The sequence below is a fragment of the Charadrius vociferus genome, unplaced genomic scaffold (genome assembly GCF_000708025.1).
Source record: "Charadrius vociferus isolate BGI_N301 unplaced genomic scaffold, ASM70802v2 scaffold532, whole genome shotgun sequence".
Lineage (NCBI taxonomy): Eukaryota > Metazoa > Chordata > Aves > Charadriiformes > Charadriidae > Charadrius > Charadrius vociferus.
This window is the reverse complement of record NW_009647271.1, coordinates 846,839-860,828: the sequence shown is the minus strand read 5'-3', so window position 1 is coordinate 860,828 and position 13,990 is coordinate 846,839. Positions and strand designations below refer to the sequence as shown.

Here is a 13,990-nt window from a genome sequence, read left to right as displayed (position 1 = left end):
CAAATAACCAGCACTTCTTGCTGAGTGGCACCAGCACAGTCTTCTCAAAAAATACAGTTCACGTAGTTTTTGAATAGCCAGCGCTGGCCTCAACACCTCTTCACCTGCCACCCACATCTGACCTCCCATTCCTGGAAAAAAACAGTCGCTAGAAAGCTTTAACACCACATGATGGCCCAGAACTCCTTGCAAGCAAGGTCAGACCTTGAGAGGTGGTTCAGGTAGCACGGCAGTGAAACACCACCCTGAAAAAGTCTCAAAGCACTTTAAAGTGTGTGTTAAAGGCCATTACCCAAATTCCATAAACGGGGAAACTGAAGTAAAATGAAATGCAGTGATTGGGACCTTCAGCCCCCAACAACCTGGCAGAGCCACCCTGATCGCAGACCTCATTATGCTTCAGAGTTAATCACAATATTGAGGCTCAGGCTCTGGTGTGCTTCATCCCCACCCTGGAGGTGAGCCGGGATAGCTTGCTGCAAAGGATCCAGCCCCCGAGCACCCCGACATCTTCATGGGGGCTTCACGCCTGGACTGGAAAACCCTTCCAGCACTGTGGTGTGGTACCGGGAGACAGAGGCTTCCACTGCGAGAAGGTCAAAGCCGCCTAGACCCGTCCTGAGGCTGCGAGCACGAGGGTCCGAGGGGGTAATGTGCTGTGTTGCAATTGGTAGCGGACTCACAAAGAGAGCTTGTGTTTATGCACCCAGCTATAAATATTCCTTTTTGAAAAGGCACAATGGGAAAAATGTCTAAATGTCTATTTTTGCCTCCTCTGCTTCACCCACTCGAAACATTGACATCATACCAAGCTCCTACTGAGACAGAGTCCTTCCTGAGACCCTGAGTGGCACAACTGCACCCAGCGTAAACGCTGGGGAAAGGGGAGGGGGGGGGGAAAGCATCTTTGTAGCCTGGGAGGAGAGACAGAGCAGCGCTTGGGGAGGGGGAATTCTTGCATGAAAATGGCAAGTTTTCCATTCTTTTTTGATTCCAGTAAAGATGACTGAGCGAAGCCCAAGTCCAGGCTGTCGCGGCTTTGCCCTCAGCTCACCCAAAGTCTGATACTACTCCAAGAGGGTTCTCGCTACCCAGGGTCAGCCTGACCAGCCAGAGAGCAAGCGCTTCTCTCCTGCCTCCCCCTCAATTCCATATAACCCCACAGAATGCACCCTGAGCTGCCTCTAAGGAAAGAAATCCACATCTCGGTGAGAATAAGGCGGTTTGCAGAAGGCTGTGAGCCCCGGGGCTTCGTGAAAAGCTGCGAAAGATCAGAGAACAGCAGCAGCTCCATCACCTCGGCGTCCGCAGCATCTCCCCTCTGCCAGCGCGGGACGGGGAGGACAGGTTGAGCGTTGCTGGCAGGGTTTGGCATGAGCCAGGCACCGCTAATTGCAATTGCTGGCAGCAGCTCAGGTCCTCCAGGGCTCAAACACGAGCGCTTCCCCGCCTGGAGCTGCTGCTGGCACAGGCGGCTGCGTGACGACAGGTGAGTCAATTAGTGAACACAGACACAAAATTGTTGAGAAAAGCTATTTCGGAAACACCTTGGGGTTAGCCGGGCAACGCTTAGCTCTGTTCACAACCAACTCCAATTTCTTCCCGCTGCGGTTATGATCGTGGTGGAGCACTCTGAGATAAAAGGTTCTCTGTGACAAATCTTCCAACAAAAGGCTCCACTTGGGAAGTGAAAATACTGCACTGGAGGCACAGAGACACCCCACAGACCCGATCTAGGGACTGGACCACAGAGTCCTCCCAGAATCAGCATTCTGCTGAGGGTTTGTCACCTCTGCACCACACTGTCAGATCCATGCAGGTGTCTCATCCACATAGCAGCACGTTGCAGACATGCTCAGAGCATCACAGAAGTGTAAGACCAACAAAATATGTTCCAAACATCAGGTTTAATGCCGTCCCAAGCAGGCAGAATGGTAAAATTTAACAGGGATCCTATACTACAAACACTTCAGCAGACATTAATTTTTACAGGTTCAGGATGTCAGTTGGGAACTAACACTACACGGTGCGCACTAAATCTGCTTTTCTCCAGACCTGAGAGCAGACAAGCACAAAATACAACGCCACCACCACCTTTTGTATTTGTCTGCTTTCATTCAAAGGGGGCTTTTAGGAAAAGAGTCAAAAAGTTAAATGATATTATATATATTTAATGCATTCCAAACACCTGAGAGCACCTTTTCCTTTTATTACCAGCTGTGGACAGATCATTTCTTATTGCTGGAATGTGCCACTGAACTACATGGTAGCACACACAAGGGAGGTTTTCTTGCAAAAATAACCCTATTGCAAACACTCGGTGATGGCAAACTGCCCCTGTCAAAAACCAAAGCTCAGTTGGTTTACAGCAGTGGAGAGCCCGATCCGCAAAGTGATGCTAAATCTTATTCCTTAGATGCTTTATGGACCGTTTCACACATGAAGAAGCAGAGGCCAATAAACGCTCATCCCCTCCATAGCCCTGGTCACCAGATGTCCCTGGAGGGCACAGCAGCCCTCGGTACCCCTCCCCAAAGGCAGGAGCACAGAGGAGGTTGGAGGCAAGCTGCCTCAGGTGGGGTCTACAAACCTGCCCACATCACACACCCCTCATGTTCCTAAATGGGTCAGGCGGAGGTGGAAAGCCTGGTCCTCACCTCTCAGCACGCGCTGTTTTCTTTTCTTTTTCAAACTGGGAATAATTCTGCCTCTTCTCCTCTCCTCCCTCACCCTGCAGAGGGTCAGTTCTCCGTGACCAAGCTACGATACGTGTCAGGGTGTGATACACTACACGATGTGTATTAAACCTCAGCTTAGAATGATGACTCCAAATGCAGAAACCACCCAGTTAAAGGCAAGGACATCCAGTCCCCAGGGAAGTTACTCTGGGCAACGTCTTGACCCAAAGGGAGGGCTTCCAATGACAGACCCCCTGCTGTGAGGAGAACCACTCCAAGGGAGTCTTCTACCCGTTTTAGTCTGGTCGTATCTGAACTGTGGTCACATACTGGTCACAGTCACCTAGCTACCATTGGCCGAGCAGTCCCAAGGTGGGCTCACTGGCCGAGGTGGTCTCTGAGACATGTGGCCAGGGGTTGTTTGTGTAAGTGATCACCAGCTCATGAGCTTCCCACCACACTCCTGTACCGTGCCATCAGACCTGCAGGGGGAATGGGGGGATGCTCCTGCCGCATTGGGGAACAGCTCTGGAGCACGGTAACTACCCCCAAACCCTCAGCAGCTTCGCATCCATCAGCCAAGTCCCAAAGCAATACTAAAAGCCTCACCAGGGGTCCCCAGGCCACAATAGCCACCATTCTCCTCAGCTTTCTCACCCCACTCTTGGGTGCTGGCATATATATGACCACACTCACTCCTGCAGGAAATCAATTCTTATTTCGGTTAAATAAGGCAGTCAGCACCTGGCTTACATCTATTTAATGACCTGAGCATCTGGTTTCAATACAGCAGGCAAGGAGCAACCACAGCATAATAAAAGTCATTTAGAGCTGCAATTAGCTCTGGGCCCCCAGTTGTGTATTACAGTAACAAAGTAGGTGCTGCTACGTCCGTTGACAGATGCAGGGGGGGTCAGTTCCACCCCACCCCCCAAGAGACACCCTACATCTCCTCCCATCCTCAGGTCCCCGACGTTCCCCTGGTGCCACATCCAACGTTGCGCTGCTGCTGCCCTGCTCTACCACCTTGCGTGTGGGCAGGGATCCCTGCGCCCCCACCACGCAGCAAACTCGTTCCTACCCAGCTCTCCATCACCAGACCACGGACCAAGGGCAGGGCTCAGGACACCACTACTCGATGGGTTTCAGCCTCACAGCATCCCAGATTGGTGGGGGTGGGAAGGTCCCTCTGGAGCTCCCCCAGTGCCACCCCCCGCCAGAGCAGGGGCACCTCCAGCAGTGGCACAGGACGGCGTCCAGGCGGGTTTGGGATGGCTCCAGAGGGGGAGACTCCCCCACCTCTCTGGGCAGCCTGTGCCACTGCTCTGCCGCCCTCACAGCAGAGAAGGCCCTCCTCAGGTGGAGATGGAACTGCCTATGCTCCAGTTTGTGCCCGTTCCCTCTTGTCCTGTCACTGGGCACCACTGGAAAAAGCATGTTCCCACCCCCCTGGCACCCTCCCTTGAAGGATTGATAAGCGTTGATAAGATCCCTCCTCAGTCTTCTCTTCTCCAGACTAAAAAGACCCAAAAAAGTCTAAAAAGTCCAGTAAATGCAACTTGAACACACCTCACGCCCTAAGGACAGACAGGCCAGGGGAAAAAAGGGAATACAAGTACAAGGAAATGCTCATTTGTAAACTCCTCTCCCTTCCAGTCTGTGCTCCGTCAGCAATATACAGCTTCAAAGAGAGGGGATTCGGATTCTCGGTGCACTTTTCCTCCAGTCACCCGACATCTCAAGCAGATGCAGAGGCACAGATTGTCCCCAGAGGCCGTTCCCCTCAGCCAAATCCCCGCGACGGCTGCTGGCCCTCAGCGCGGATGCCAGCGGGGTCACGAGAGACAGCAGAGCGGAGAACTGGGCCCTGTGTGTGCGCCGGGCGGCGTGGGCGCGCAGGCATCCGCATCCCCACGCTCTGCCTCTGCACTGCTCCCACCGTGGGGCATTTCCAAGGAGCTGGGCAGCACCCGGCTAGCGACACAAGCAAAGCAAGTTCAGTAGAAAGAGGTTATGGGTTTCACCAGACCCAAAAGCGGACAAGCACGAAAGGCAACGCCACCGCCTTTTGTGCTTGTCTGCCGTCATTCGAACGGGGACTTTTAGGAAAAGAGTCAGAAAGTTAAATGCTATTTGCATTTGTAGTTTAATGCACTCTGGAAAACACCTGAGAGCATCTTTTTCTGTTCTTCGTTTCCAGCTGCAGACAGATCATTTCTTCTTGCTGGAACGTGCCAGGGAACTACGCGGTAGCACGCGCAAGGGAGGTTTTCTTGCAAAAATAACCCTATTGCAAACACTCGGTGATGGCAGACTCTCAGCAGCAGACATTCCTCCAGAGTCCTTAGCAGTCCCGAGGCTGCTGCTACCTCTGCTCGGCTTTGACAGCACTTGGGTTTCCTCCTCAAAACCAGCTTCTTGAGGCTCTCTACTTAGCTCTGTCTCTGCCGGCCGGTTGGATGCAGCCTTTCTCCGCTCATCCTGCTCAACGAGCATCTTGACCACGGGGGCCGTGTGAGTGGTGTAGGCAGGCCATGGGCGGTGGCACTGGGTGAAGTGACCGGGCAGAGCCATGTTGGCCGAGGGCAGGCCGCACTCTGGAAACCAAGAAACAGACACCATGAGAGGACAGCCAGTTACCTCCTGGCTTCTTCCTCTCTGGAAGGGTTAGAAAGAAGGATGCCTTTGGTGACACCAAGGATGCGCTCTGGAGCCGAGACCATGGCTAGGATCAGTGATGGCTTTGCTATGGCCATGGAAGGCCGGGCAGCACTAAGGGACAGCAGTGCCATACCAGGTAGCTACGCTGCATCAAGATTCACATAACCCATGCAAGAAATACAGATGATGTCCATCACTTCTAGCCTTTGTGCCTTTATTTTGATACTTGAGCAGAGGATGCGATTGCACTGACCAAGGCGGAGCCGCAGAAGGTCACTATTACACCGAGAAGAATAGTGGGAAAGAAAAGAAGCGGGGGGGACAAGACCGCACTGAAGATCTTTCCAGTCTCAACTTTCTGCCCAAAGACCATTTATCGCTCAAGTCTTGCACCTCAAACACAAAGCTGCAGGGTTGGTAGAACTGGCTGGAAGGGTTAGACTGAACCTACTGGGGAAGATGTCTGTCCAAGGGAAAATTTAAAGCAGAAAATCCAAGAAAAAAAAAAATGCAGGAAAGGAAGATGCATTCAAATAGACCCTGGAAAAAATCAGATCATCAGTATTAGTGTTTTTTAGATGTGCTTTTCATAAAACCAGCTTGCTTTCACTTAGATGTAACTTAGTCCTTTCAGAGTTATAAAGCACAAAACCAGAGTTTTCTGACTCAAATATTTTACTTTTCTCTAACTTTGCCTAGCACAACAGTTACTGTAATTGTGACTAGATAGTCAGAGGGATAAAACACCATCTTGCTCAGGGTAAGATGGTAGGAACATCCTGCTGATACAGGCTCCCCTGAAGGTCCATCACTGTCAAAGGGACAAGCTTCCATGCTACGGCAGATTTAAAACTGGTCCGCAGCAAGCTCTGAAGAGCAGCCTGTGGGCAAGAAGGGAAGGAAGAACAGAGAGATGAAGCAACCGTGTTCTTGCTTAAGACATCCATACTTAAGAGTCTGAGAGTCCCCCAGGCACGGTGGGCACAGCAGTCTGGAGGAGAGGAGATGAGGTGACTCAGTTGCCCTCAAAACAGGCAAGGACAAGAAGGGACTGCTGTGGAGGGCAGCAGAGGCAGAACACGGTCCTATTAAAGAGCAAAGCTCAGGTGGTTTACAGCAGTGGAGAGCCCGATCCGCAAAGTGATGCTAAATCTTATTCCTTAGATGCTTTATGGACCGTTTCACACATGAAGAAGCAGAGGCCAATAAACGCTCATCCCCTCCATAGCCCTGGTCACCAGATGTCCCTGGAGGGCACAGCAGCCCTCGGTACCCCTCCCCAAAGGCAGGAGCACAGAGGAGGTTGGAGGCAAGCTGCCTCAGGTGGGGTCTACAAACCTGCCCACATCACACACCCCTCATGTTCCTAAATGGGTCAGGCGGAGGTGGAAAGCCTGGTCCTCACCTCTCAGCACGCGCTGTTTTCTTTTCTTTTTCAAACTGGGAATACTTCATAGAATCATAGAATGGTTTAGGTTGGAAGGGACCTTGCAGATTGAGTTCCAACCCCCCTGCCCTGGGCAGGGACACCTTCCTCAGGACCAAATTCTGCCTCCTCTTTTCCCCTTCTCTGTCCTGCAGAGGGTCAGTTCTCTGTGACCAAGCTGTGATGCGTATCAGGGAAATGACCAGAACAAAAACACACCGGGGTTTGTTCGGACTCTGACATTCAGCTGCGATACTCAGGGTCCTCATCAGAAAAGCGTGCCAACTTTGGGTGTTCAGAGATGGGGACGTGCAGGGACAAAGCCACATGTATTTCCATCCCTGGAGGTGTTTTTAAAAAAAAAAAAAAAAAAAAAAAAGGAAAAAGGGTAGATGTGGTACCTGGGGACACCATTTAGAAGTGGTTTTGTCAGGGTAGGTTAATGGTTGGACACGATCATCTTAAAGGTCCCTTCCAACCTCAGCAATTCTATGATTCCTCACGAGCTCCTGGTGGAAATTAAAAACAAAAAGCTTGGAGCTCAGAGTTAGAGTTTTAGAGGAATGAGACCATTTAAAGTAACATGCTGCTTCAGATTATCTTCTCCTAAAGCTGTAGGGACAGAAGAATAGAGGAAAAGTATCTTTTGAGTGGCTTCTGCACTGAGCCGCATCCTGCAGGCTCTCAAGCCCAGGAACCCCCACCACAGCCGCCTCTGGCCGTGCCGCGGCTGGTGCCAGATGGGCTCTGGGTGTGTGAAGCATCAGGAATTTGCTTTTACGTAAGCCGGGCTCCCGCTCAGCGCTGCAGGAACGTGGCCGAGCGCTGAGCTCTGCCTTCCCCGCGCTCCCCCTGCCCGGCCCCCTCCCCGCTGCCCGGCTACAACCCGGTACTCCCGCTAACGCCCACCGCCATGAACCGGCGGTCATCGCATCCCAAGGGCGGGTGTCGGGGCTTCACCAGCTTCCCCTGCACGAGCCGTGCTCTCCCCAAACATCCAGCCGGGGGGGGGGAGTAAGATTCCAAACCAAAAAAGTTTCACTGCAGTGATATTGCTGTAAATTTAACACCGCTCCGTACCTGCGCTATATGCACTCGGCTTTACAATCGGGGGAAAAGTCAAAGCAAAAAAATAAAAGTCTTGGTTTTAAATTATGAGCTTTCAGACAGTGGCACACTCTGTGCTGACACAAAATGTTTATTTTGACAAGCTGAGGCAGTCCGGGGCCCTTCAAATGCCTGTTCTGACTCACCATTTGGAGTTTTTAACCGCTGCTCGGGAACTGTTTTACAATTCAGCTCATCAGGCTCACGCGCAGCAAAAACCACTACAAAAGGGTTAAAAAAAAAAAAAAAGTTTGTTGCAGGACAATTCAACTATTCTCCAAGTGTTTCTGATGACCAGGGAATTCTGGCTCAGCCCATCCCAAAGGAAGCGGCACGCCGGGAGCTGCCCTGAGCAGCATATATGTGAGCGTATATGTGTGCAAGCTAAAGGACAGCGGCCCGGTGGGTAAACCAGCAGGATGAGGCACCAAACACCACTAACGAGGCACCAAAAGAGCTCATCTGGAGCCCTTTTGCCCCCCCCCACACACACACACTTTTATAGGCTGCAGCTCAGGTCTTTGTAAAATGAATAAACTCCCCGAGTGGAACTTGGGCACACAGCCACCGTGCGGGGCTGAGCTGCAAATTTAATTCCGCAGTAACAAAGCCCGTGGAAAGAACGCCGGAGGCACGGCGAAACCTCACCGCCTGTTCCCGGGCCGGACCCAAACAACTGCGAGATGGTGCCAGGGGCTCGGGGAGGGTGACAGCGATGGCCACGGCCAAACCGGCAGCACCAGCTCCTACTAAAGCAGACCCAAGCTTAATGGGGGCGAGGAGCACGCCGTAAGGAGATGGCGAGATGTTTCTGCGTATAGCCCCCACAACAAAGCGCGCTGCATGTTTTGCTGAGCAAACGAAAAGATCCAGCGGGTTCCCTCGCCCGAACCATCAACTGCGCAATGAGAAAGGGCACGGAGTGAGCACAACGAGGTGGCGGAATCGGGACGGACAAGGGTTACGGTGCCGAGATGTGGCTCCAGCCCGCACCTCTCGCTTGCGCGCCTGCTGTTTTCCTTGGAACAGTCACCTTTGCTGCACCGAGCCAGAGGTTCCCAGCCCAAAGAGTTTGTGACGCGAAGAGGCCAGCGAAGCGCACGCGTTCAGGGCAGGAGGACATGTGCAGGCTCCAGGCGTGTCTCCTCACAGCTCACTGTTTGCGCAGGATTATCTTGATCCTGGATAAATACTGCTGCTGATGTGATATTAGTGTAGGCCGGGGTTTCAAAAGGGCCTTGGGCTCAGCTGTGTTGCTTAATTGCTACAGCATCATCTCACAGGGCAATAAATAAAAGTTTTTGAATTTCCTAAATGGGGGGGGAAAGCAGTGTGATGGACAGCAACCCCAGTTTGGATATTTGATGGGGGCGGGGAACGTTTGGTGACAGGATAAAGTTTGGATACCCACCAGGTGAATTCTCCGGTGTAGTTGTGGGTGCTTGGGGGCACAGAACCTCAGAGAAGGCCACAAGATTCCAAGTTGCCCATGTTGGAATGCTGAGACAGAGGCTGATGCAAATCCCAGATGTTTCTTCTCTGACCTTATCTCTAGCGCTTCCCAAACCAGCAATGACTAGAGAAGCCCGAGGGAGAGAAGACACAAACATCACCCTGACCACAGAGCCTGGATCCATCAGCTTTTCCTGCAATATGCCCCTGTGGAGGCCACCACAGAAACGACTCCTCCACACCAAGTTCACACCAACAACGTGACAAGAGACAGCCAGATGCCACGACAGCACTGGGAGCTGAAGATGGGAATGCAAAGCACTGGAGAGAAGATGCCAAGGGAATGCCCGGAGCTGACAACATCTCGGAGCAAAATGAGATGGGATCATCAGCCACCATTTGTTATTTACAGCTTGTGCTTGGCTACTGGCCTGGAAGTGACTTCAGTGCCCAGGGAGAAAAGGCTCCACAGCATCCCTGGGAATTCTCTAAGCCTATCAGCTCCTTTGCTTCATAACCACCTGCGAGTGAGACCTGTCTCCAGGATTGTCCTGGTAAAGGCTTTCCGGAGCAGAACTGGCTCAACTTGCCTCCCACTGCAGTGACAGGATGACTGCAGGCCATTACCTCTGCAAACCCTGCCTGGGGGTTATCTGAAGGTATCCACATGACATATCTGCTCACAAACCGCTCCACTGGGAAGCGCTCCAACGCACTCCTCTCCCATCCCGACGCCAGCTCGGGATCTCACCGGCATGCCTCGGGGAGCACCACGCGGGGATTTTCACGTTCTCTCCAGGCTGCTCTTCCCAGTGACAAACCCGACCCTAATACGACGTACCCTGACAACACAGAGACCAGCTCAGCATCGGGTCTGGCCTCAGCACCACCCAGTGCAGCTGAGACAAGGCACACATCTTCCTGGCCCCTTGTCACAAGCCATCAGCCCAGCTGGATGGCCACCTGCAGACTAACCACTGGAAAACGTGGCTCCTCATGGAAAGTACAACCACCAGCCCGGCTGCACCCTGCCGCCACGACTGTTGGGGCTCCCCCCCTCAAAACCACACGTTCCTCTCCCATCTCTGCTTCCACCTCATCTTCTTCACCATCTGCTCTCTTGCTGCCCATCCCTGGCAGGAGGGGCCCTGGGAGAAGAGGTGACCGGGTTGTGCGAGGCTCTCCATCCACATCCCATCCCGTGCTTTTGTTGGGTCTCAAACCTGGTATACACCTGAATTCGTTTATTCCCTTCCCTGGGATAAGCAGCTACTGCCAAATATAAAGACAGAACCTGACTGAAGTAGCAGGATCAGAGAATTGCTAAAACCATCGATTATGGGACCAAGGGCATCAGGGCACCTCATCTGCTCAGTTGCAACTATAAAACTGACTTAGCGTTGCCCTTCAGTTGGGACAGCTGAGAGCCAGGCCCCCACAGCACACAGACGTTTCCGAAGAGTTCGGTTTTACAGCATTGAACTTCATACGCCTTTGCTGAGAAGTGCCAGCACTGGCATATAAGACCAAAAAAAAATAAAATCTCCCACCTGGAAACTTTCCAAAGAGGGCCTTGAAGGATGTAATACCTAGAACGGGACTGTAAAAACACCCTGTGTTAACTTAACTTTTTTCCTCCTGAAATAAAACTCATCCAACCCCAAAACTCCTCAGCGACTTCAGCGGGAGGGAGCACTTTTGGAACCCCCATCCACAAAAGCAGCATTGATCAAATTTTATTTTATTATGTTTTTTTTTTTTTTTTTTTAATTAACTGTCATCAATGGAAGGGTCTCTAGAGGGAACAGTTCCGGAGACTGACCTCACTCTGCCGAGCAACGGGCCACCTCCAGCAGTGCCCACCCAGCCTGGCAGGCGGCAGTAGCCCACGGCCAGCTGAGCCGTGCCGGGGTCTCCATCATGCTCGTGGGGCAGACTGCACCGAGCAGCTCCCTCTAGGACGGGGGCCCAGTACCACATTACTATTGGAGGTGACTACACACACTCCCCTCTCTAACAGGTAAGGTTAACTCGTCTGGGCTTGCAACGCAAGTGCCATTTCGGATCACACGGCAACTTCCCAACTTCATACCTGACCAAACTTTCATCTTCTGGACTTTATCTGAGGACAGCCTTAGGTTCAAGACGCACGTATATAGAGTGCGTGTTTTACAAGGATGCTGATTTTATACCTCTGATTATTCTTCCTGGAAATTTATTGCCTGGCAGACCTCCACAACCCCCTCAGCGTTAAACCCTCTCCAACCTGCTCCGGAGAGTCGGCCAGGCCACTTCACAGGGGCATTCCACTCCTAATCTTTGGAAAGCCTCTTAAACTCTACCAGCATCTGGGATTTTAAGGTCGAGAGATCCGTTTTCATTCTTCTCCCCAACACAAAGCCCTTGGGTTTCCACACGCGTAGGGCCACACCTGGAGCTATTCTTTACGTCCTTCAAGTCACTACAGAGGGAACTCACTGCATGGTGTCCTCCAGACCCTCCAGGTCAATAAGTGTGAAACCGAAGAACCCTCTCCGGGCTCAGATCCGGGTGGGAGCTGCAGTAGTGCCCAACGCCAGAGCACAGGTTGGCAAAGGAGGACGGTGCCTCATACCTCTCCCATAGCTCACCACCTTCACCCACAAGCTCACCACGACCAAGGGCTCACCACCTTCACACAAGCACTGCAGAGAAGCAGCCTTTGAGATGCATCCTAGCATTTGCAAATACATTCAAGTCCAGAAATCAAATTAAAGAGTTCTCCTTCATACACAATAAGTGGCCGCTTCTATCCAGCTTCGTTGGATCAGTCAGACCAGAGCCACAGACTCACCCAAGTCCCTTCCCGCTGGGTGGACAGCACGAGCCTCCAGCCAGCTCAGCCTGACCAGGCTATTCAGTCGGGTCCAGGCAGTTCGGGTACCCGAGCAGCACGCTTCAGAGAGCGGAGTTTAAAAAACTCCTCAAACAATGATCCTTTTGAGCTGCAGAATGAAAATAGGCAATAGCAGAACCGTAACGCAGAAGTCACCAACAGGAAGTACGAATTCCTGTGAGAACGGGGACACACATGGCCAACTCCAAGTCAGATGCTTCCGAGCTTCGAAACATTGACAGTCAAAGGTCCAAATTTCTCTCTAACTGCATCCAAAAAAGCAGCACCAAAGCCAGGTGCTTCCACAGGCAAAAAGGGAAACTGTGTTTGCCAACAGACAGATGCACAGAAGTCACATCACGCAGCGAACATGGTTTTCTTTATTGTCCACAACATTAAAGCACACGCTAGGTTTTGTTCAGGCTGTCAAGTAAGGCTTTCCCCAATTTTCAGACGTTACTATCAATTCACTTAAAATTAGCAGGCTGTGCTGTACAGCTGCTCTGTTATGCTTCATTTTGCTGATTTTCTTTTTACACCTCTTCAGGTTGGGAAGCAAACTTTAGACAAAAGCTCTCTTACTAAAACCCTTGGTCAATAAACATCTCCCTCGCGATCTACAACTTCCTACTGATGGTGCACAAGGGAGCCAGTAGCAGGGAAACAGTACGGTAACAGCCACTGCTTGTTTCATTTTATTTTCTCCAACTACAGCTTGAGATATTCTGTGTAATGAAAGGAAAAAGAAAAAAAAAAAGTATCCCAAGAGAAGGAAGGGAAGGTTGCTTTTTATGAAAGACATTTAAGTCGTAAAGCACCCAGCTCTTTTCTTCATGCGACAACTCCTGAGAGTTTTAATTCTAAGAGAGTTGCTGGCAGCGGGACAGTTTTCACACTCTTATATTTAGAGAGACTCGCCTGAAAAATAGCCAAAGCTGTCGCTTATAAATCAGGTTGTTCTGACAGTGCCCAGAGCAAGTAGTAAAAGCAAATGGGGGGGAAATGAAATTACATGCTGCAAAGGGAACTCTGCGAAATAATAAGCTTTTATTTTGTGTTTTTAAAAGCTCAGAATAATTAGAACTTTTTTTTTTCCTCCTCTGTTCTTTCATTTGTTTTGAAGCCCCCCCCTGCTGACAGGCTCTGGGCCCCCAACCTCTGGTTCCCATTCATTTGGCTTTGGCCATGTGGTTCCCATATTCCGGGCTGGGGTACGTCGGCCTGCAGGAGCCGACATCTCCAAAGGCTGAGCTGGAGAAGATGCAACACTTGGTTCGCTCCGGACATGGGAACCCGTGCCGCACGTCCCTTCCGAGCAGCTTATGGGCACACGCGTTCCTGCGGCACAGGGCCGATCTACAGCACACCCCAAGTTGGTGGAAAGGGTCTCAGCCTGCAGTGGGCTGGGGATGGAGATCACATCATCTCCCAGTGGCATGGTGTTTTCCAGCTGAACTGGAGCATCTATTTTTCTACAACCAAATACAAGTATAGCGCTGAAAACTGCCAACCTCAGTTGGGAAGGCATCAGCAGCTGATGGTCCTTCCTCGTCCCCACATCCTGGGGATGATCACATCCATCTCTCCAAGGAAGCTGAGGAACACCAATCAGGCGTATCTTAATGCTGTATTTTACAATCTCAGCTTAGCCTGCGCTGCTGGGGCATCCTCAGGACGGGAATTTCCCGCCTCCAAGGTTCCTGTCCAAAAGTTTTTCAACTCCTCAGTATAAGCAACATGAAGAGAAATGAGTGCTACTCTGCCAGAAGTCAGCTTCAGACCTTTCTAGTC

At 51.5% G+C, this 13,990-nt stretch overlaps 1 protein-coding gene across 1 annotated transcript in view; it reads right to left on the bottom strand.

The window, feature by feature from the left end:
• TEKT3 (tektin 3) overlaps positions 1–13,990 on the bottom strand; it is a gene marked incomplete at its 3' end in the record, with an annotated part of 104,758 nt that overhangs the window by 53,159 nt on the left and 37,609 nt on the right. The window contains exon 2 of the mRNA XM_009880024.1: positions 5,111–5,275. Coding sequence (XP_009878326.1) covers positions 5,111–5,275 — 165 coding nt within the window. The remainder of the gene's footprint in view (positions 1–5,110; positions 5,276–13,990) is intronic.